This window comes from Manis javanica, chromosome 15 (assembly GCF_040802235.1).
Source record: "Manis javanica isolate MJ-LG chromosome 15, MJ_LKY, whole genome shotgun sequence".
In the NCBI taxonomy this organism is placed as follows: Eukaryota; Metazoa; Chordata; class Mammalia; order Pholidota; family Manidae; genus Manis; species Manis javanica.
This window is the reverse complement of record NC_133170.1, coordinates 86,369,117-86,391,743: the sequence shown is the minus strand read 5'-3', so window position 1 is coordinate 86,391,743 and position 22,627 is coordinate 86,369,117. Positions and strand designations below refer to the sequence as shown.

Sequence of the window (22,627 nt, the reverse complement as noted above, 5' to 3'; positions counted from 1 at the left end):
TGCGTCTGGGCGCCTGCCTGGTCCAGGCTGGGTGCTGAGTCTCCTGGGAAGGCTAAGAGAGCCTTGTAAGCTGACCAGGAAGCCCCCATGCTGGACTAGTCAGCTCCTAGGAGTTGTCTGAAGAGTGTGGAACTACCAATATTTTAAGTAGTATCATAACTTACAATGTTTTTAAAAATCATATCACCTTTTAGTAGCATAATCAGTGTAAATTGACATTGCTGGTCTTTTTTGGTAAATTGGTAAGGTGGGTTGTCTTAGAGCTCTCTGATAATATCTGTAAGAATCATCTATAAGATGAAAGAAAGATAAGGAGAAATTTGTAAGAAGATGTGCAAAAAAGTTAGCTTCAGTGAACCTCCAAAGCATTGTGTTTAATAAAAAATTAAAATCAACGTAAAAATCCACTATCAAGGCCTTCGTTATATAATGTATTTATTGCAGCTCTGCCCTGCTAAGGAGAACGAGCAGGCAGGGTCACAGGTGTCTCCACACTCCCTGAGAAATACGCTGCAGGTAGGACGTCCAGCGTGATGCCGTTGTACGTGTGTGTGTGAGAGGTCAGACGGGTGCCAGTGTGGGTGTCATACAGAATATATGGGCAAAGATCATGTTTCAGGATAACCACTAGTTATCTCGCAGCTGTGTAATCATTTTTGTTTATCTGCGTTTTCTGCCTCATGTCCTGTGACAACACTCGCTGTGTACAGAAGACGGGAAGTTAGGGGGACTTCGAGGGAAACCAGCTCTGCCTGTCAGAGGCGCTGTCTGCAGCTCGAGGGCCCGCCTGAGTCTTTCTGAGCAGAAGCATCTTTCTGCACAGGGGGTTCTTCACTTCTTAAAACCTGTTGTCATTAAGTGTGCATACTGCACTTTGCCTAAAAATAATGCCAAAGGCAAGCTCCTCTCCTGTACACAGCCCTCAGGCGGAATGTGCTCTGACGGCTGGTATTCATGAGCCTTGTCAAACCCATCTCAAACCCCAGACCTAAAATCCAGCATCACTTTCCTGTCGCCTAAGCCAACTCCTCATCTCAGCATTAGAGTAACACGTGAGCCCTCTTCTCTCCGTGATCTCAAACACCCCCTTGACCTGCAGATTAGAAATACCAGTATCTTTTCTCCCGGGCTCATGCACCCACCTTAGTCACCTACTTATTCAGAATCCAACTTGAGAAGCTCCTTTTGCTGACACTTCTCCTTGCAGTTGCATCCCTGGCAGCCAGTCTGGTGGTGCTGCGCCCTGTCTTGGGGATGCTCACGCTGCCTGGCCTGGCCTCCCCAGGTGTGCTTGGCCTGCGTGGATGGGCAGGAGTTCCTCCTGGCACAGCTGTGTGGTCTTCACATTGTTATTCACGCAGATGAGCTGCAGGAGCTGATCAGCTATTACCAGGTCACTAGTCTCTGGCCATAGATGATCTCTGCTGCAATAGAGATGATGAATGACATCTAACTGTTCCAGGTAGAGGGGCAGTCCATTCCCTTAGGGTGTGTTACATCCGTGGGGAAGCATGTGTGAAGCATTGTCTCCATGGGAAAGTCCTTTCACATGGTAGACAACCCATCCAAAAATCAAACCAGATTGGCATGTTAGATATCGTGGGTCACATTGCTGGCTAGTATTTGTGTTTTTAGAAGTGCTCCCCTCCCCTTGAGTCCCTGCACCTTCAGAAGCTCAGTCACTGGCTTGTGCAGTGGACTGCCCTTCAATAACTTGCCAGGAACTGGGCCTGAAATGGCAAAGCCACAGCCCAACACCCAGTTCCCTAGAGTGTGTGGCCTGCAGAGGGTATGATTCTCAAGTGCCACAGAGACAGAGAACATGCAAGGGTCCAGAAGCGGAAATGCCTGGAGACCTTGGGGAGAGTGGGAGCTCTCTGTGTTGCTTCTGAGTCATGCTTTGCTGTCAAGTTCGGGGCCTGGGCCTCCACGCATGGAGTCCGGGAGCTGCATGGTCAGACCAGAGGGAGGCAGGACAGACCAAAGGCTTGACTTGGCTCGTCGGTGTTGCTGGTCACGTGAAACTCCGTCACTGAGGGACAGCATCCTGGAGGGGACTTAGTGAGCTGTAAAGCTCAGGGGGCCTGTGAGCCTCTGAAAGTGGGTGCCACAGAGGCCCAGAACGCCAGGCTAGGCTTGACTTTTCGGTGACACCTCTTTGCCGTTCCACAGAAGTTTGAGAAGTGAATTGCAAAGGAAACAGGGAAAGTAATGAGGAAATCCAGAGGCTGACAAATAGACTACTTCACTTGTTCAGCGAATATTTCAAGTACCTACTATGTGCTGGGCATTATTCTAGATAATGGTATCAGTGAACAAAACAGAAAAACCCCTTCTCAGTTTAAGTTACACACAGTGAGATTGACAAGCAACAAGCATAGTGTCTGAAGGTGATGAGTTACTGGACGGATGGAGCAGGTCTGGAGATGAGGAGGCCTTGGGTGGATTGTCATAAAGGGGCCTTCACGGTGACACTGATCGAGAGGTAGATGTAGAGGGGGCACCAGGAGAAACTGAGGAGCCTGGTCATGAGTATATGAGGAGAGGGTCAGTGTCCAGGGCTGAGTCCAGAGGCAGGAACGTGCCAAGTGTCTGAGGAAGGACCCTCGGTGGCAGGCGGGGATGGTTCAGGGGCACAGGCCTCCATGAAGGACTCACAGCAGGACGTGGGACCTGATGTGTGAGGGGTCACTCTGGCCTGCATGCTGAGAACAGGTTTTTCCAGGGTGGGCAGACGGAGGGGCAGGGGAAAGGCAGGAAAGCAGTCAGGGGCTAGGAAGTGATTCGGTGGTCAGGTTTTGGGGGGCAGTTTTGAACACACAACCATCTTGTTAAGCTAGTGGGTTGGTGTGGAATGAGAGAAGAGTCAAGGATAACTTTATTTTTGGCTTGAGCAACTAGAAATGATAGAGTTCTGTCAGCAGACATGAGGAAAAGAGAAGGTGTCCACTGGGTGGACAGGGTTAAGTTTTGGACATACAAATTTGAGCTGCCAATCGGCTTGATTCACACAGTGAAGTAGGCAGTGGGAAGTAGGGGCTGGTGTTCAGTGAAGAAGCCCAGCTAGGGAAGTGAAATAAAATAGGAGCCATTGACAAACAGGCGGCACATGAAGACTCAAGACTGAATGAGATCCCCCGGGTGAGTGTGGATAAGAGGAGACCAGACCTGATTCCCAGGCCTCCCACGTGAGCTGGGGTAAAGTAAGAAGAAACTCGAAAGAAGATGATGTCTGAGCAGTCACGTGGACAGGAGGCATGGTCAGCTGGGTGGGGTCCTGCTGCTGGCAGATGGCAGGAGGAGCAGAGAGGTAGAGGACACTGGTGACCATGAGGCCTGGGGGACAGCTGACCGGGTGGCCTCCGGAGCGCAGGGAGAGGACGGGAGCAGCTCCTCTGAGGAGTGCTTGCTGCAAAGAGGAGAGACAGATGGGACGGTAGCTGGTAGGAGACGTGGTCAAGGAAGAGTGTTGCAGGGCGGGCGAGCTGCAGAGCGTTGGCTGAAGGCAAGCTGTGGGGGAGGAGCTGCTGGCCGGGGAGGCGGCTGGACCCAGCGCTCCAAGCTGGCTGGTTCTCAGCAGGAGCACGGTGTGCGTGTGGACAGAGCGTGAGTGCAGATGCCGGCATTTCCTCCTGATGGCTTCCATTTTCTCCAAGAAGCAGGGGCAAGGTTATCTGCAGAGAGTGAAGACGGAGAGAGGAGGGTATGCAGTGATCCTCGGGGGTGGCCCCTGCTTGTGGTCATTGGAGAGAAAGGAGCCAGTCAGACTCCCTTCAGTTCAGGCACACTGGGCAGCGACAGGCAGGGGGTAGGGCTGGCAGCATCGCACCCCTTCCTCCCTTCGGAATGGGCTCCGCTGTAGGCAGGCTGCGCTCGAGTGAGGTCACTCCTGCCCAGGCCTGACTGTCGGTCTCTCAGGATCGAGGCTACTTTGAGGAGCTGATCTCCCTGCTGGAAGCAGCCCTGGGCCTGGAGCCCACGTGGGCATGTTCACGGAGCTGGCTGTCCTCTCCTCCAGATTCAAGCCTCAGAAGATGTCCGAGCACCTGGAGCTCTTCTGGTCTCGTCTCAACATCCCAAAGGTAACCTGGCCCTCCTCGGGGTTCCGGCTGGCAGGTACACTCATGGCTCGAGCCGGGCCCTCGCCCGTGGCTGTCCCCGCAGGTGCTGAGAGCCGCAGAGCAGGCGCACCTGTGGGCGGAGCTGGTGTTCCTCCAGGACAAGTACAAGGAGTTCGACAGTGCCCTCCTTACCGTGATCAGTCACCCCACTGATGCCTGGAGGGAAGGGCAGTTCAAGGACGTCGTTGCCGAGGTAGGAGGACCCCTGAGCGCCAGCTCCTGCCTGCCACTGCCAGGCCTGTCCCAGGGTGGGTGGGACGAGGGCCAGGGTGTGTGCCCCAGGGCATGAGGGCAGGGCAAGGGCAGCATGCTGCTGCGGTCCAGCCGCCGCCCCCCGCCGCCCCCTGCCCCAGCCTCCCAGCACCGCGTCGGCCCACCTCGCTCCCACACGGGGCCCTTTACAGCCAGAACTTGACGTTCACTGTTCCTCCTGCCCTGTCACTAGGGGCTCCCACCCCTGTCTTATCACCATTTCCTGTTACATTTTTTTCATATTTTTCACCATCTAGCATATTTTTTTCTCCATGTCTCTCCAAAACTGACCCCCAGAGGAGCACAGATGGTGAAGGCACGGGCCCAGGTCTGCTGGCCTTGGGGTGCCCACTGTGCCCAGGAGCAGACACCCCCCTGTAGTCCATTTAGGCCAATCCAGGAACCTGGGCTGCTCCACCAGCTGCCAAAAACACCGGAAGGCGTCAGGTCTGGGCGTAAGCACCAAGTGGGCCTCCGCTATTCTGTTTCTGGCCTTTGAGTGGGCCCAGCCTCCAGACCGCTCTGGGCTCTGCACACGTGTTAGGAGGTAAGGGGGGAAGCTCTGTCATCAGTCCCCAGGCCTTCGGCTTTGTACGCTCTTGTTCAGTCCTGGTGGCCTTGAGTGAGTAATGTGACCACACTTCTCTCCCATTTGCTGTTTGCAGTGATAGACAACATCCTGACTGCTACTCCCGGGTGCAGGTGTAGGCCCCTTCCCCCCACCCCACTGGCCAGGGCAACGCCTTCTGTCCCGTCTGGCTGCTGGGGGCGGGGGTGGTGCCAGCATCCGCCCTCAGGGGCAGCTGTCAGGAGGATGGGTCGCCCTGAGGTCCTGCACATGCTCCGCTCACCAGTTGGTGTGGTGGGTGTGAAGTCAGCAGCGGCCTGCCGGAGGTCCTGCCCTGAGTGGGATCTGCGGGTTGCAAGGGGAAGGGCAGGCAGGTCACAAGCTCCCGTGCCCCAGGCACAGAAACATGCTGCAGACCCACCAGAACAGATCTAAGCGTGCTTTTTTCACATTCAGTTCCTCCGATGAGAGGGCACCTTTTGAAGTGGATGGCATGCCGTGGTAGGCGTAGCAGTGCTTTTTGTTTCTTAGCAGTATCTGGTGTACTCGCCCGGGTGCCTCCCTGTCACGTGACCCTCGTGTGGGCCACTGTGACCGCAGATGCCTGAGGAGGGGTGGAGCTCAGCCTGGCATCCTGAGTCACATGACACGTGCTGACAGACCCCATGGCCTCACGTGGGAGCCGTGCCCATGCACTGACGGCCGTGTTCTGTCCTTGGTGTGCACGCTGATGCCTCTGTCTGCCACATGGGAGGCAGGCCATCAGCTCATGTATGGAAGAGAGAGGGGTAGAGGACACTGGCTGCCGTGGTGGCACAGCAGAGGGGACGTTGCTGGGGCTCTGGGCACATGAGAGGAAGGCTTTGGAATCTCCTGGGCGCAGGGCTGGGCAGTGGAGGGCTGAGCATGGGCCTTGCTGACACAGACCAGACTTGCGTCCCCACTCAGCCATTCGCAGTCTCTGTCCCTCTGGGCTGGTGTCATTGCCGTGACCCTCAGCGACCCCATCCATAACAGATGTAGTGCCTCCTGCCTGCCACGTGGTCTATGGCAGTGCCTGGCATACAGCAGTTGCCTCCCATGCCTCCCACAGAGGGTGTGATATGTGTCAGGAGCCAGAGTGCACTTGGCTGGTCTCCCGTGAGCTTGTGACACAATCTCTGAGTCTCAGTTTTCTTTTCTGCAAAATAAGGTCCATGCCTTACCCCCGGGCCTAGGCTCATGGAGCCAGCATGCACGTGTGTGCCTGAGCAGGATGGCGGCCATCTGCCCGCTGCACGGGCGGGCTTGGCCCTGCTGGCGCGCCCTTCCTGGTGCATCGCCCCGGAGGAGTGTGGGTGGATGCCAGTGTCCCTGGTGGGAGCCCCACACGTTCCAGAGGGCACCAGGTGCTTCCGGATCAGCAGCTCAGCCCAACATGACAGTGTCCATGGACCCGCCAAGCCAGGTGGTTGGCCAGCTCTTGTCCAGCCTTAGGTCTCCACAGTCGGGGAAGCAGTGTGGTCAGTTGTGTTATGCCTCAAACTGTCCACCAGAGGGACAGGGCACACCGGCCATGCTTTAGTGAAGGCCACACAGATTTGTTCAAAAAGCAGGGAAGCAGGTCTCCTGTGTGCCCGGAGTGGAGAGCCAGCTCTTCCCCACCACCTCTGCCAGCTGTGCAAGCAGGGGCCTTTCCAGGGGAAGCACCTCGGCCCAGGCCCATCCTTTCAGTCCTCCCTCATCCCTCAGTCATCCTGCAAGTGCTGGCAGGGGCTTCTAGGGAGCCAGCACCTCAGAAGAGGAAACTCACCACCGTAGGCGAACTGGAGCCCCAGTGCCTGTGGCCCTTGACCCAGCCTTATGTCCCAACAGCTCTTTCTGCTTGTTAGACATCTAGTCAGGCTAGAGACCCCTGATCCAGGCCCGGATATCACTGAGAAAAAGGGCCAGGCTGGAGGAGGAACAGGTTCCGGAGCTCTGTGCAAGCGTGCCTGGGAGAAGGGTCACCACGGTCCTCTGCATCCACAGAGGCAGCACTCGGACCCTGAGGCCCATGTGGGTCAGACTCTGTGACCACAGCGAGTGCCCTGGTCTGGGAAGGGTACGTCACGTCCTAATTGGAGTAGAGAGGAACGTCCAGCTGTCCGTCATCAGCAAGGGTGCCAGTAGCAGCAGGGCTGCAGATGGGGCTCTTCCACTCACCTGAACCCACCCTCTCCACCCACACGGCTCTAGTGTCACCGTGCCCCGTGTGCACCCCTGAACCTCCGCACACTCCCAAGGACATGCTCATTGCCCCTCACCTGTCACACTTTCTGAAGGGCAGGGACCGCCATGCCCTCCTCTGAACACAGGCCCTGCCATCCGCAAGCCAGGAGGACTCCCTTTCCAGGGGGCACAGGACCGGTCCGGAGCCATCCAGCTCCTCTGCTGGCTGGTGCCCAGTCTGAACACCACAGCGCCTTGCCAGAGAACACTGGGGACACGAGAGCAAGCTGAGCTTTCCAAGGAGGGCTGGGGAAAGCTTGCTTGGATAAAACCTTGTTTTGGAGTTCGAGTTATTCTGACTTGTTACCCTCATTCACTACTCAGCAGATAACTGGCTGAGCACTGGCCCTGCTTCAGGTCCCGCGGTGGGTGCTGGGGTGAGGCAGGGGACAGAGGCCGCTTGCCTCTTAGCCTGGCAGGTGGCAAGTGCTGAGGAGAAAAATGCCAGAGATATGGGTACGTGTCGGAAAGGGGTATTCAGTCTTAAAAGGGATGGTCATGACAGGCTTCGATAATGAAGTGCCTTAGGGCACGAAGCGGAAGGCGGTACGGTCAGTGGACAGCATCTGCGGCCAGCGGGTGGGCCGGTCCTCACCTTCAGCCCTGCCCGCAGGTCGCCAATGTGGAACTCTACTGCAAAGCCCTGCAGTTCTATTTGGATTACAAACCGCTGCTCATCAGTGACCTGCTGCTCGTGCTGGCACCCCGGCTGGACCACAGCCGGACCATCAGCTTCTTCTCAGGGGTGAGCCAGCCAGTGCCCCGGGCCAAGGCCAGCTTCATGGTATTACCTTAATAGCCATCTCTGAGAGAAGCCTCAGCCAATTTAAAGGTGAAGTGTGGCGTGCTGCTTTAGGTTCCACATTCGAGTCTGCATTTCAGGCAGACGTCCACAGCTAAACCTGGCACCTGCCGAGTGACACAGGCAGCCCTTTGTGTGAGTGTGTGGGTAGGGCCTGTCAGTTCCAGGGTTCTGGGAGGAGACCTGGACCTTGGCTGTACACACCAGCCCATCAGCATGTCACAGTGGACGCCTGGTGACTTTCTGCATGCCCTGACCATTCTCCCAACTCATCAGGCAGGTCAGTTGCCCCTAGTGAAGCCTTATCTGCGGTCAGTCCAGAGCCACAACAACAAGAGTGTGAACGAGGCTCTCAACCACCTGCTGACAGAAGAGGAAGGCTACCAGGTGGGTGTGGGGACTGAGCCCTGTCAGAGGGCGGTGGCAGCTGCCCCCGAGCCCCAGGGACCGTGCAGCTGCTTTGGGCATGAGAGGCCCCCTCCACGCTGGCTGGGGTGCTCTCAGTGGGCCGCCCTGGAGCAGAAGTGGGTGTGGCCCCCACAGGGCACTGTGAGCAGATGGGCAGGACTTTATGCCACCACCAAGGCCATGGTGGCAGCAACTGCTACTGATTCCTGGGTGGCAGCTCCACCCAGTCCCTCACCCACAGAAGGCTGTGTCCTCCTAGGGTTTGAGAGCATCTGTCGATGCCTACAACAACTTTGACAACATCGCCCTGGCGCAGAGGTTGGAGAAGCACCAACTGATCGAGTTCCGGCGCATTGCCGCTTACCTCTACGAGGGCAGTGGCCGGTGGGCCCAGAGCGTGGAGCTGTGCAAGAAGGACTGGCTCCACAGGGTCAGTGTCTCAGTGCCCACCTCCCCCGGGCTTCCTGGCACTCTGAGTGCGTGGGGAGTGGCCACAGCCCCCAGCGGGAGACCTTTGTGGAGGGAACCGAGAGGAAGCTAAGTGGGGAGCGTCCGTATCTTTAGAGCAGAGTGATGGTCATCATCTGCCACTGACATAGAGCCCCTTAGAAGTTACTCGAGGTGAAAGACTGGCTCTCACGAAGTTGATTCTTTTCCGGCAGTTACTCGCAAATCTCACTCTCCCTAAGCAATGTGGTCATGTTCACTTGGCACCTGCTTTGCTTATTATCAAGATTTGGGGAATAGAAACATTACGTTAAAATCACATTCAGAGATTAAGGTAAAATCACATTCAGAGTACTTGTTTCTGCCACTGAGCAGTGGCTCTGCACCATCCTCGGGCGCAGATCCAGGCCTGGGCGTCTGCTGGCCAGGGTGGGCTGCCTGAAGAGATCGCAGAACCTAGAGGCACTGCCGCCTCTCCGCCTGTCCTCGGCATCTCCCCAGTGGGGGCAAGAGCCGCTGCCCAAGGGGGCCCTTGTGCTGTTCTGCACGCCTAAGCCGACTTCCAAGTGTTCTGTGTGCCCGGAGCCCCCAGGAGGCCCTCCACAGGCCATGAGCTTGGCCTGAGGATGCTATTCTGAGCTGTCCTTTGTGTTCCTGAGACCTTCCCAGGACACAACAGCTGCCTCCCTCCACCCCACGCAGGTGCGTCCCTCTCACAGCACATGGGCTGAGGCCAGAGACCCTTGACATCAAGGGCATACCAGGGTCACCCCAAGTCGTCACCTCCAGCTTGGACCTGTTACCTGCCGTCATCTCCTCACTCTTTGTGACAGTGCTGGTGATCCTTGGGTGCTGACAGGGCCTGCAGAGGGGTCTATCTGCGCACTGGGGGCTAGGCTCTGCCCTGGGAGGCGTCAGCAGGGCTCCGTCTGGCAAGGGGTCACAGCTGCCGTGTCCTGCCAGTGGCATGTGCCATGGTCTTGAATGCACAGGCTCCTCACCTCTCTGGTGTCCACCTTCCTCCAGCCAACAGTCCCACTCAGCAAAGTGCACTAGGAAGAGGATCTAAGACAAAGCAAAGGCGGGAGGCAGTTGGCTATGTCCCAGTGCTGGTTCTCAACTGGACTGACTGACTCCCAGGGTGCTTCTGGACGTCAGCCTGTGGCTTTGGTGCTACGTGTAGTAGGTGGAGGACAGAGTGGTGCTGAAGGGTCTGTGATGCCCACCCCACCACATACACACACACGTGTCAGCAGTGCCTTGGCAGGTAACCCGCCCCGGGAGGGGGGCCTGGAAGACTGGGTGGTCACAGTGGGCCACTGCACATTGAGTGGCCACCGCTGGTTCCTGGGACAGTTACAGAACAAGAAGCATGTTTTGCAGATTGCAGACGTTGGGTGTAAAGGCACAGTGGACAGTCACCTGGCTAGGGTGACCACCTCGAGGCATGTGCACGCTGCCTGGAGGCCAGTGTGAGTGGAGGGGGCAGTAACTGCACGTGGGAAGCTAGGACAGTTGAGGATTGGCAGGGCAGGCAGGACATGAGGAAGGTGCCGGATGTAGGCAGGTGCCGCCTGGGCCCACCTAGGTGTGTGCACAGGCCCCTTCTGCCCACGGGTGAAGAACAGGAGCCTGTGACGGTAGTCATGGGCCAGGGGATGGTAAGCAGAGAGCAGGGGAGGGCTGGAGCCAGGCCCTGGAGGAGGCCAGCAGTGGCTTGGGAGGGAGGGAGGGATGGGGATGAGGGAGAGAGATGCCCTGATAGTGACACCAGCCAGTGCGGTGGTGAGAAGTGGAAAGGTGTGGGAAAATCTCAGGCCTGAGCTTCGTTCTGAGTCACCTGGGGCTCATTCACCTGGGTCCTCTAGAAGCTGCCAGCAGGCAGTTACAGGGCAGAAGGGAACTAGAGACGGCCACGTTCTGCTGGTGGCGACTGAGGCTGTGAGAGTTTATGGGCAGTCCCCAAGGCCATGGAGGGAGAGAAGTGCCTACTTTTAGGCACAAGTTACAGACAGGCTGGCCAAGGGTGGGCCCAGCTGGACTGGAGGACACCATGGGGGAGAGAGGAGCTGGCGTCCCTGGCAGCAGGCCTGGGAGGCCTGGGGTGTCCTGAGCTTTCGCGTGACTTTGGTGCCTTTGTAGGAACAGCATGGAGATGAGGCAGGTCTCTCAGAGCAGCAAGGGTCCTTCTGGGAGGAGGACCACTGGGCACTGCAGAAGCTGCCTTACAGGGTGCTGGAGTCTCCAGTTTGGACCTCGAAGGCTCATGTCAGGTGACTGAGTGGGTGTGAGGCCCCGTGAGCACAGAGGCACCAGTGTGTGCCTCCAGGTAGCAGCAGCCGTGCTCGGTAGGCAGTCAGATGGCATCTGAGACCACCTGTGCCTCATCGTCGGAGTGACCCACCTGTGGGCCTCAGGTTCCTCACCTCTGAAGGGTACCGTGGCCGTGCCTACTCGGGGCTGACCCACATGCTGGCCTCTGGGCTCCTCATTGGGTGGGTGTGATTTTTTTTAATTATGCTTTAGACACATTTGCAAGTGTGAAAGTAGTGATTGGGGATTTTTTAGGGACAACTTCATGTCAGGAAGAAAGGGCAAATCATCTTGTTGGGCACTACCCATGTCCACATAGCTGCTCTGTGTTGAGTCCAGGGTAGTGCGGGCTGTTGGCCTGAGCACAGCAAGTGACTCTGGCCCTTACAGGAGGCCCTGCTGGCACTGTCCCTACCCCTTTCAAAATCCTCCCCCGGGGCAGCCCCTTGTACCCCTTCTGCATGCCAGTCGGGCTCTGAGACCCCTCTCCCAGGGCACCAGCAACCACGTGTGCTACCTCCTTGGCAGGTCTGCAGGTCTGCAAAGACCTGCTACTAGGGCCACACTCAGAGTCCCCCCTCTCCCAGAGGTGGTACTCAGTCCTGCCAGAGGGCAGCCGAGGCGCAGGGACACCTCCACCCCACCCCAGGTGAGGTGAGGGCCTTCATGGAACCTGGTACTGTCCAGTGCCCTGCAGCTCAGGAAGTGCCTCGGGGGGCATGAGGCAGGGTGGGCTTGAGCTGTGTGTCTGCCCTGGTTGCAGGATGCCATGCGGCTTGCTGCGGCGTCCCGGGACGCTGCGCTGGCTGAGAGGCTGCTGCGGTGGTTCCTGGAGGAGGGCAAGCAGGAGTGCTTCGCAGCCTCTCTCCTCGCCTGCTACGACCTGCTTTCCCCGGAGCTGGTGCTTGAGCTGGCCTGGAGACACGGCCTTGTGGGCCTGGCCATGCCCTACTTCATCCAGGTGATGAAGGAGGACCTGAGCAAGGTGAGTACTGCCCCTGCTGCCACGTGGCATTGCCAGTCCTGATTGCCCAATCAGCCCCGCCTGCCTTCAGGAGAGGCCTCGTCCTTCACACCTGAGTGACTTTGACCTCTCCTAGAACATCACTGTGGGGTCGCTGGATAGAACTGAGCACCTCCCCTTAGAGAGCCACCCACCCAGGGCCAGAGGCACAGGTGTGCTCACCCGCTGCCCAGGGCTTCATGAGGAGAGAGCAGTGAGGTGCCGGCTGGCAGCCTCCAGCACACAGCTGTGGGCTCGAGGGGCCACCCACCTCTCGGTGCCCCTTCGTCGAGTCCAGGGTGCAGCTGTTGGAAGACCTGTCGTGGTGACCCTCTTTTGCCAAGCATTTAGTAGGAACCTTAACACGTATTTAACCCTTTAATATATTGTCAGGAAGGTGGTCATCCCTCCATAGCCTGCGACACTGGAGTCCCAGTCCAGAGCTGACAGAGGAAAACATGGGCTCAGACCCATGTCTCCCCTGCCCAGGGGCCATAATCATGTCTGAGCATGTCACTTCTGCCACTCCAGATGTCACTTGGCACCCCTGTGTCCCACTCTAGCTTTCTTTGCAGACTGTTGAGCTGTTTAATGAGATGGCAGTGTGTGGTTTTAGCTCTCCCTGTGTGTTGAAGCCGTAGAAGTCCCTGTCTAGAAGCTGGACCCAGTCCAGAGACCCACTTATCTGGCCCAGTTTGTTTCTAAGGCATCAGAAAAGCCACCACGCAGCAGCACGTACCTGCCCTTCCAGCCATACACCTACCCTTCTTCCAGCCAGGTGGAGGCCCCACAATGCCAGAAGCCACTAGGCTGTGGCTTTTTTCAGTGGTTCTAGGGAAGAAATGGGAAGCTTTGGGGGGTGCATTCGGGTGCTGTCAGCTTTGGCCCGCAAGGGCTTTCTCTGCTTGCTGCCTACAGAGCCTCCTAGGAACTGCCCAGCCCCTGCAGGAGCCATCCCAGGGGCCATTCAAGGCCATCCCCCTGCTGCAGTCCCATCCACATAGCACATCTGAGCGGGAGGCCTCCTGAGACTCTGCAGGGGGTGGGAGAAGGGCACCTTGGCCATTCAGCCTGAATGCGGGCTGCCAGAGGACACAGACTGGCTGACTTCACAAGGGTCCCTGGTTCCTCAACACAGTGGAAGGCAGCTCCCTACATGAGGTATCTGCTGTGTGGAGCTTGTCCTCAACAGCCACTTTACCCATGATGGACAGCTCTCCCCCTGCCTAAGTTGCCATAACCTGGAAGCAGTCAGTCTGTTCCAAGCCCTGCATAGAGGGTGAATATGGCCGGACCCTCTTGCTGAAGTTGGGGAACTTGGGCCCAGCAGAAACTCCGTGCTGCAGGGATTGGGCCTCCAAAGGGCCTCCCAGGACTTGGGGAAGCACACTCCCTTTCTGGTGGGTGATAGAGGGCATCCTGGGAGCCGTGTCCCCTCGGTCAGCACTGTGGCCACGCAGCTAACCCAAGTTGGGACTGTGTGCTTGGGTAGCTGATGCCTTCCTGCTGGAAAGACCCTGCTTCCTGGCCCAGGGTCCCCACGCTCCTCTAGTCCTAGCAGTCAGCAGCTGCCACAGCTCCTGGCCTTGTTGCCTGCCGTCCCACGTGCCTCCGCCAGCACCAGACCAGGTGCCTGTCACGGTGGAGAGAGGAGGGGGCTTGAGAGGGGCTTCTCAGGCACTGATGGGATGTGGGCTGGTTCTCAGCTGAGGCTGGGGCCCAGCTGACTGGACCCAGTGCTGGGTGCTGTGAGGTGGAGGGGCCCAGACAAGGCCACAGACCCGTTCCGGCTGGAGACCTCAGTCTCGGCTCTTGCCTCATTTGGGCAGCACTGAAGAGTGAGGGGGAGCTGTCCTCAGATGGCTGATACAGCGCCCACCTCTCGGGGCGCATCTTCCCTGCAGGGAGGATGTCCCAGATGTCACACTTGTGAGTGACTGATCTCCTAGGAAGGAGTAGGTGGCCAGGACTGGCTGGAAGCAGGGAGCACTGCATTATCTTGGTGGTGGTCCTGTGTCCAGGGGAGCACTTGGCCCCATCAGCCGTGCCACACACAGCCTGCAGTCACCCACGATTGCTCTGGTGCACCTGGCAGCCAAGTGCCCGCTTGGAAAGTACTAGGTTGGAACAGTGGCTGGGGTTCAACGGGGCACTCCGTCTCTGTCCAGTTACAGAGGGTTCATCTTGTAGAGCAGGGCAGAGGGCCCTGCACGCACAGCATTGGCCCGGGAGCCTCCTTAGCTCGCTCTCTCCTGGAGGCTGTGTACTGGCCGTCCAGCCCCACGTTCGCCTCCAGGCCCTGACTGCTTGAGGCTCTCAGACAGGCGCTCCTGTGCTCTCGCCTCTGCAGGTGGACAGACTGGATGCCTCAGAGAGTCTGCGCAAACAGGAGGAGCATGTGGTGGAAGCCGCCCCTCTCCTGTTTGGTACGTGGCACCTGTAGTCCCTAGTCCCCTGCCCCTTAGGGAGGGGAGAAAACGGGAGGCAGTTCGTACCACCTTCCCCTGACTGGGCTTCAGGTCCAGGCAGGAATGGACAGGGTGGGGGGGACAGGAAGACCGCCATGGCCGCCAGGTGTGGAGGAGATTCGTGTATTCAGTAGTGTTCATAGGGGCACAGCCCCTGCCCCCCCCCATTTCTGGTGCCTGCTTCCTGGTGGGGTTGCCTTGCCTCTCCTTGTGCCTGGCAGCCAGCTGACGACAAGCTGCTTCTGTGTGCCACCCTGCCTGGCCCCCCACCAGGCAGTAAGCCTCTTGCTGACTTTGCCCTTAGGAGCCTGCCTGGATGGCCTGGCTGTTGAGCAGATAAATTGGTTCGTGTGTGCACTGCACAGACAGGCTGTTGAGTCCTGGTATCTGCGACTAACACAGGTTGAGGGCATGGTGTGACATGCAGCAAACGAGCCTGGTCTCAACTCTCCCACCAGCTGTGCTTGGGGTCATTGTGCCCACCCACCATTAATGTCAATCTGGTTTTTTAGATTTTGATGGGCATGAGTGAGACCCAGCCAGTTGAGCTAATAAGTAAGTGTCCCATTTGGGACTAGCTTACCCTCTTGCCTGGCCAGCCCAACAGCAGTTCCCACAGACCTTGCCGCTAGGCACCTGCTCTGTGGTGCCTCAGCCACTGGGTGGTCAGGGCTGGTGTGCAACCTGCTCCTTGGGCCCTGGTGACTTGGGAGCAGTGAGTTCTGCTCACCCTTGGCGTCTCCCTGTGCAGGTCAGCAGCTGATGCTGACAGCAGGCCCAGGCCTAGCCCCTGCCCCTACTGGCTTCCCCTATGGATATGAAGCTGCTCCTGCCTTCACCCAGCCTCCTGTGTCCGGCTTCAGCGTGTAGTGGGTGCTCAGTGGCAACACCCCCTCTACTGGGTTATTACCCTCCTCAGGGGGCGTGTCAGCCCAGAAGCACAGAGGACCCTGATGGCAGGCAGGGACACCTGCACATTATTTTTGCCGAGGCCCAGTGATGGCAGCCTCTGAGCCAGCCCTGAGCCTGAGGCCAGGGTAGCCACTGACTGGGAGAAAACTGGCTCCAGCCCTCACGCAGGGAAGTTGACTCGGAGCCAGACATTCCTGGGGAGTTCTTGTCTGCAACATTCCCTGGTCCTGTGGGGGAAGGGCACCCTCTCCACATTCTGCACCGGTGGAGCCGCCCCCTCCAGGCTACTTGCAGACACAGCTGAACAGACCTTATAACCTGGCTCAGAGCCTCCCGCCGATCATGAATATTAAAGGTGGTTGATCAAGGCAAAGTTTCCCTGCTTGGTGCTGGTGTGCGAAGGAGGGGACGTAGGATTTTCCAGGACCTCTTGCGGGGCGGGGAACCTGCGGCTGCCTTCGGGTTCTTCCCCGACGATGCGCCCTACGTGGAGCTTTAAATCCCGTGGCAGCTGTGGTAGCCACGTGGCCATTCGCGTGTTGAAAGGCCGAACCCTCAAACTTCGGGGAGGTAGCTAGCCCCACGTGTTTCGGGAAAGGGTCCTCTCTCCACCCGTGATTGCCAAGGGTCCTGTCGCTCCTGACTGGCACACAGACCGTGAAACCCGCCCCTTCCCGCACCCAGCCCGCCACATACCGAGGCAAGTTACAGAAACCGCACCTTGACCCACCTCTCTAGGCCCGGGCGCAGCGCCGCCTCCCGAGGGCCCGGGCCCGGCCATTGGCTGGGCTGTCGTCCCGCCCCTGCGCCTGCCTCCGGACGCTCCGCCCGGCCTCAGTTTCCCGGCCGGCAAGGGGCGGGGGCGGGGCCCGGCTCGGACCACGCGGGGCGGAGCCCGGTAGCCGACGCGACCGCCCCGCCCCCCCGGACCCTAACCGGCTGCCTCCACGAACCGATTCCCGAGAGCAGGAGGCTCGGACCCGCGGCCGACGCCGGGCGCCCCGACGCCCCGCCTTCCCGCCCGCCATGGCCGCGCCTCGCGCTCTGGCGGCCGCTGCGCCCGCGCCTGGGAAGGCCAAGCTGACGCACCCGGGGAAGGCGATCCTGGCAGGTGGGCCCCCCGGACGCGGACCCCGCGGCGCCCACCCGCCGGCCCTGCGGTTTCAGACTGGGCAGGGGACGCCGAGGCCTCGCCCCACTTCCGGGTCGGGCGGGGGGCGCGGCCCCGCTCCCCAGCCGGCGCGCGGGGGCTCGCACTGCGGGTCGCCCCCACACCTTGCGGGGCGAGGGTGGGGCGTGGGGACCCTCCCCGCCTCCGGCGGCGCCGGCGCCGGGCAAAGTCCGGGGCGGGGGAGGGGCCCGGGCGGCAGCCGCAAGCGGGAGGCCGGGCGGCCGGGCGGGGGTCTCAGCGCCCGGGTCCCCCCGCAGGCGGCCTGGCGGGCGGCATAGAGATTTGCATCACCTTCCCCACCGAGTACGTGAAGACGCAGCTGCAGCTGGACGAGCGCTCGCACCCGCCGCGGTACCGAGGCATCGGTGAGTAAGGGGCGGTGCGCCCCGGGAGAGCCGGCAGCCGGAGGGCGCAGCGGGGCCGGGACTGAGGGCGGCGGGGGTCGCTGACCGCCCCCTCCCGCAGGGGACTGCGTGCGGCAGACGGTCCGCAGCCATGGCGTTCTGGGCCTGTACCGAGGCCTCAGCTCTCTGCTCTACGGTTCCATCCCCAAGGCGGCCGTCAGGTGAGGAGGACTGGGGCGGCCGCGGGAGGGGGCCCCCAGGGGCTGCCCGCCTCCACCCCCCCGCCTTCCGCCCGCAGGTTCGGGATGTTCGAGTTCCTCAGCAACCACATGCGGGACGCCCAGGGACGGCTGGACAGCACGCGCGGTCTGCTCTGCGGCTTGGGCGCTGGCGTGGCCGAAGCGGTGGTGGTCGTGTGCCCCATGGAGACCATCAAGGTAGGGAAGGTCCAGGCAGGGGGCAGGGCTTGCGGAGGGGTGCTGGGGTGGCCGGGCGGTGACGGTCCCGTGCGCCAAGGAGACCTCGGAGCTGAGGCGGGGCGGGGGCACAGAAGAGCCGCAGAGCAACATGCAGGGGGAACTGCCCGGGCAGCAGGGGGACCGCCGGAGGGGCCTCCTGTGCAGGCTGGACTCTGTCCTGAGGACAGTGGGTCCCCAGGGGAGAGGGCATCCCCTTTTCTGATTTTGGCGTCTGAAAGCCACGGCGCCCATCCCTTCGCTCTCGCAGGGAAGTCTGTGCCTTCTCCCGCAGAAGTGCCAGAACACGGGGGACTGTGGTTTGCAGATCCTGAGGAATGGGGGGCTCGAGGCCTGAGTGGGAGAGGGGTGGGCCATTTATTCCTACCTGGGCCTCACCCCAAACCCCCTGCCATCCCAGGAGTCCTTACTTCTAGGTTCCTTTTCTTGCCCCTCCAGTTAAGTTTTTTAAGAAACAATTATAAACAAACGACGTAAAAAAAAAAGTGATTGTTGGCTAAGCTATGGAAGGAGATACCAGCAAACAGGGAAGACCCTTTAGTACAGTAGCCCTGTTGTCTTCTGGGACTTCGTGCCCACCACGGCCCTGGGGCCCTGTCTCCAGGTGAGGAGGTGTACCCCCAGCCCTGGCCTACAGAGCCAAGAGGCCAGGTGGGCTCTCCAGGAGGCACCATGGGAGCCAGTGCCTTTGCATCCCTCTCTCTCAGGTGAAGTTCATCCATGACCAGACCTCTGCCAGCCCCAGATACAGAGGGTTCTTCCACGGGGTCAGGGAGATTATTCGGGAACAAGGTGAGCCACTCAGCCGTCCTCCTCAAGTAGAGTCAGGGACGGCTCGGCCAGGCCAGAAGCGGTCTGCGCTGCCTGCCCCCCCGCCCCAGCGCTCCTGCGTGCTGCTCCCCGAGTGTGACCTCCATGCCTGCCTGCCCCCAGGGCTGAAGGGGACGTACCAGGGCCTCACAGCCACCGTGCTGAAGCAGGGGTCCAACCAGGCTATCCGCTTCTTCGTCATGACCTCCCTGCGCAACTGGTACCGAGGTATGTTGGTGGCCCAGGATCCCACCTCCAAACACTTCGGGATAAGCTCTGCTCCCCATCAGGCCTCCAGGCCAGGGCCCCAGCTTCTGGGCCCCGTGGGGGCTGGTTCGTGCTCCTCCCCAGCCCTCAGAGCCCTCTGCTTTGCCCTCCATCACCTTCTGACCACAACCCCCACCCGCGTCCAGGGGACAACCCCAACAAGCCCATGAACCCGCTGATCACCGGGGTGTTCGGAGCTGTCGCCGGCGCCGCCAGCGTCTTTGGGAACACTCCTCTGGATGTGATCAAGACCCGGATGCAGGTGGCGGCAGGACCGGGAAGGGGACGGGGAAGGGGTCTTGGGACAGGGACTGGCTGTTGAGCCCTGTGGCTGGTGTCCTGCAGGGCCTGGAGGCGCACAAGTACCGGAACACGTGGGACTGTGGCTTGCAGATCCTGAGGAACGAGGGGCTCAAGGCGTGAGTGGGGGAGGGGAAGGGCATTGTCCTCTACCTGGGTCTCACCCCAGACCCCCTGCCAGCCCAGGAGTCCTTACTTCTAGGGTCCCGGTCTCCCACTCCAGCATCTGTATCCAGCCCTGCTGTCCCCTCCTCACCTCCTCACTGCGTGCCTTGCCCCGGCCCCCCCCAGATTCTACAAGGGCACTGTCCCCCGCCTGGGCCGGGTCTGCCTGGACGTGGCCATCGTGTTCATCATCTATGATGAGGTAGTGAAGCTTCTCAACAAGGTGTGGAAGACGGATTAAGCCCCTGGGGATCAGTGTGGGAGCCGCCCCCAGGTGCCTGCAGACCAGCCCACACCACCCTCTCCTTACAATTCCAGTGCGGTTGTGCCAAAAGGCCCCACCCCCATTCCTTGAACTCCGTGGCCTGGGTCTCTCCTGTGGCCTTCGAGTCCACATGTCCTGTAGTACCATGTGTCCCCTGTGGTCAACTACCATTGTGTCAGTGTGTCAGGCAGAGGCTGGGTGTCCCTCTGGCCTGTGAATCTGTGCCCACTTGTCCGTGTGCTTACTCATGAGCCATGTGCCTGTGTTTCATGTTTTGTGTCATGTGACCCGGTACCCCACTTCCGGGGTGCCCATGTGGCTTGGGTCCACGGCCCTGTAGCCATGGCCCGGTCCCAGCCCGGTGCCTTCCACGCTGGGCAGCAGGGGCACCTGCCCCAGCCTACCACAGCTGCCTCCGGGTCTCAGCCTGGCCTCACCGCATTCCAGGGGCTGTGTGCCCCTCGCTTCTCCTGCCACTGGCCTTAACTGGCTCTTGGGCCCTCCCTCCGCCCGGGACAGGGTGGCCCCCGTCACTCTCAGGACCACCCTCCCAAGGCAGAATAAACCGGATCCTGTCTCAGCCTCCTGTCCCTGAGTGGGCCCATCTGTGGGTGGACAGTGGTGGACTTGCCACTGCAGAAGGCAGGCCCTCAGCAGAGGCACCAGCAGGGGCAGGGAGAGCAGGCAGCAGGCAGGCCGGTGGGCGAGCCCTGCAGGAGGCCTGGCCAGGCGAGGCCGAGGAATCGGGCTCTGTCCAGGATTTGCACGTGGCCTGTGGGCAGGATCCTCCAGGGTCTGCTGGAGCACACGTCCTCAGGGTCACCTGACAGGCAGCCCCGAGTGGCCAGAGTGGAGCTGCGCCGCGCTGGTGGCTGGGCCTGGGAAGCTGCCCCTCAGCCTGCACGTTAAGGCCCACTTGTGGTTTCTCTGGGATGGCATGCATACGGGGAAGTGCTTTGGGGCATCTAATTTCTGGCTCCCTGAGCTTCTAAGCAGGGGGCCTTTTTCTTACCCCTTCACATAGGCTGGGAGGCAGCTGCCCTGGGGCAGGAGGGGGTGAAGCTGCCTGACCAGGGCTAGGGGCTCCTCACCTCACAGCCCTGAACTGGAGTGTCCCTGGGTGCCCCTCCTCACCCCATGTCAGGAGCTGGGCACCACAACCCTGAGCTGAGTGGAGGAGGCCCAAGAGCAGGGTGGGATGAACTGGTACCTCTGGCTGTGGAGGGGCAGAAGGCACCCTCCTGTCCAAGTGGGGCAAACACCCTAGCAGAAGCCCCCCAGTAGGCAGGTCATGTCCCTGGAGCTGCTCCTCTGGGGGAGGGTGCCCCACTCCAGCCTCGGTCAGCACCAGAGTCCCTGGAGTCTGGACCGGGGTAGATCTGCGGGCCAGGCAGGGGCTTGGGGATGCAAGGGGAACACGGGGTTTTGAGGAACTGAGCTGGGTGCTCTTGATCTCACAGGACACCTACCCATCTTTGCCACAACAGGACCTTTGCCAGCAGCAAAGCTCACAAGCCCACAGGGGCCAAGGGCTAGCCTCCCACACCCACAGCAGGGCATGTGGGAGCTCTGGGAAGGCAACAGGGCTGGAGGCCCCACCCTAAGCCACTGGCTTGGCTTACAGCACAGGACAGGGAGACTCAAGGGGCACACCGCTCCCCTGGGGCCTGCCCTCCCGCTGCACCATTTGTAGATGGGTCAGAACCCTAATTCCCAAAGTGAACAAGTCACCTATCCGTTTCCTAATCTGCAACAGGGAGTGGGTTGTGAGGATGAAATGTGATCCCTAGAAAGTGCTCAGAACAGTGATAGGACAAGCCTGCACATGTGTAGCTGTTTTCTTAGGGTTGCAGGAGGTTTGCAGACTCCTGAGTTCCACATAGATCTTAAGAATAGGCAAAGCCCAGCTGCTGAGCCCTGTGGGGCCTCAATGTCCCCAAATACCAACCTCCAGGAATGGCACCCACTCGCCACACATCAGCACCCCAGAACCCTGCTGCCGGCCCCCTTCACAGGGAGGAAGAGGCCAAGGTTGCACTGGGCTGAGAACAGGGCATGGGGACCTGTGCCCAGAGGTAATCTAACCCCTCTCCGCAGGAGCAGCAGGGATCCTGCTGTGGCTCCAGGGTCCCTGTCCCTGTGCTGCACAGCGTAACTTGGACAGCAGGTTGCCCAGCCAGGAGATTTGATTAAGCTGCGTCTGAATCCCCTGGGGCCAGGAGTAGCCACCCATCCTGGTAGAATCCTTCCCCCACCTGTCACACTTCACCTGAAGAAGCAGGCACACTCAGTACTTGGAGCTGAGACCTGAAGGAAGGGGAGGGGTGTCCTCTGTGCAGGAAAGAGCTGCAGTGTCTGGGCTGAGGGAAAGCCAGCAAGACGAGCAAAGTGAACAGGCAGAGAGCCTGGAGGGAGACCAGCTACATGTAAGACCCCAGAGGCTAGAGAGGAGGCTGATGGCAGGAGACCCTTGCCCTTCCAGAGATGTGTGCAGATCTTCTAAGTAATCAGGTAGCAAAACAGACCCAACTTCCAGACTTGCCACCCCCCACACCCCACCAACCTGGACACAAGGCCAGGGAGAAACCCAGGAGGTGGCTGGGTGCACATATCAGAGATGAGATGTGAAATGAGGAATGTGGCACTCCGAGTCACCAGATTCGGCCATGGCTGGAGCCTCTGCACCTGTTTGTAAAGCCACAGCCAACCTTCACCATCTGGCTCAACCTTGAGCCTGGGATTATTGTGTCATGTGCCCAGGAGGAAGAGTGGCCTCAGACACAGGCAAGGGAGCTGAGAGTGACGTGGTGGCTGCTCCCGGGGCTGCGCTTGGCTAACCTCCAGCCCTTGCCACACCTCTTGGAGCCTCCCCTCAGCCAGTAGCACCAGCGTCCCCTGGGTGTTGCCATGTCCTTGTGTAGGTGGTGAGTGGAGATCAGAGCACACGAAACAGCCAGTCACTCCTGACAAATGGGTCGGTCTGCTTCCAGCCAACGGGCGGCCGTGCACCCAGCCTTCACAGCAGCCCCAGCTGGGAATGCCGGAGGGTCTCCTCGCTGACTTGCTACTTCCTACATGTTCTCGGATCCCTGACGGTGGTCTTTGGTAAGGAGCACAGCATCACAGGGTGTGAGATGTTTCTGCGTCCTCATGATGTGGGAACAGGGATGGGGCGCATCAGGGACAGGGACAGAGATGCAAGCACAGTGGAGAACTGGCCTAAAAGCATGATGGGAGGACCATGGAACACTCAGGCTGTTACACATGGCCGAGGCCAACAATATG

The 22,627-nt window shown here is 59.7% G+C and overlaps 3 protein-coding genes across 4 annotated transcripts in view; all 3 read left to right on the top strand.

Annotated features, from left to right (window-relative positions):
* Positions 1–16,375, top strand: part of CLTCL1 (clathrin heavy chain like 1) — an 82,570-nt gene extending 66,195 nt beyond the window's left edge. The window contains 10 exon segments of the mRNA XM_073223147.1: positions 1,286–1,393; positions 3,919–3,973; positions 3,976–4,082; positions 4,165–4,314; positions 7,805–7,936; positions 8,270–8,380; positions 8,661–8,831; positions 11,925–12,146; positions 14,515–14,590; positions 15,384–16,375. Coding sequence (XP_073079248.1) covers positions 1,286–1,393; positions 3,919–3,973; positions 3,976–4,082; positions 4,165–4,314; positions 7,805–7,936; positions 8,270–8,380; positions 8,661–8,831; positions 11,925–12,146; positions 14,515–14,590; positions 15,384–15,502 — 1,251 coding nt within the window. The 3' untranslated portion in view covers positions 15,503–16,375.
* Positions 16,376–16,399: 24 nt separating this feature from the next.
* Positions 16,400–19,924, top strand: SLC25A1 (solute carrier family 25 member 1). Its single transcript, XM_036993427.2, has 9 exons — positions 16,400–16,655; positions 16,973–17,080; positions 17,181–17,280; positions 17,358–17,496; positions 18,243–18,327; positions 18,469–18,573; positions 18,759–18,874; positions 18,958–19,031; positions 19,204–19,924. The coding sequence occupies exons 1-9, from the start codon at positions 16,571–16,573 to the stop codon at positions 19,316–19,318; spliced, it is 927 nt and encodes a 308-aa protein (XP_036849322.1). The 5' UTR covers positions 16,400–16,570; the 3' UTR covers positions 19,319–19,924.
* A 1,584-nt stretch (positions 19,925–21,508) lies between these two features.
* ESS2 (ess-2 splicing factor homolog) overlaps positions 21,509–22,627 on the top strand; it is a 32,051-nt gene continuing 30,932 nt past the window's right edge. The window contains exon 1 of one of the 2 annotated variants that reach the window (XM_036993425.2): positions 21,509–22,447. The gene's annotated coding sequence lies outside the window, so the exon portion shown is untranslated. The remainder of the gene's footprint in view (positions 22,448–22,627) is intronic. The other variant, XM_036993426.2, reaches the window with a different exon arrangement.

Excerpts from the sequence above, each read along its gene's own strand:
- SLC25A1 (XM_036993427.2), top strand. The coding sequence starts at position 16,571 with ATGGCCGCGCCTCGCGCTCTGGCGGCCGCTGCGCCCGCGCCTGGGAAG. Across the intron at positions 18,574-18,758 it reads CCTGCGCAACTGGTACCGAG|GGGACAACCCCAACAAGCCC; the intron begins GTATGTTGGTGG and ends ACCCGCGTCCAG. Across the intron at positions 19,032-19,203 it reads AGGAACGAGGGGCTCAAGGC|ATTCTACAAGGGCACTGTCC; the intron begins GTGAGTGGGGGA and ends GGCCCCCCCCAG.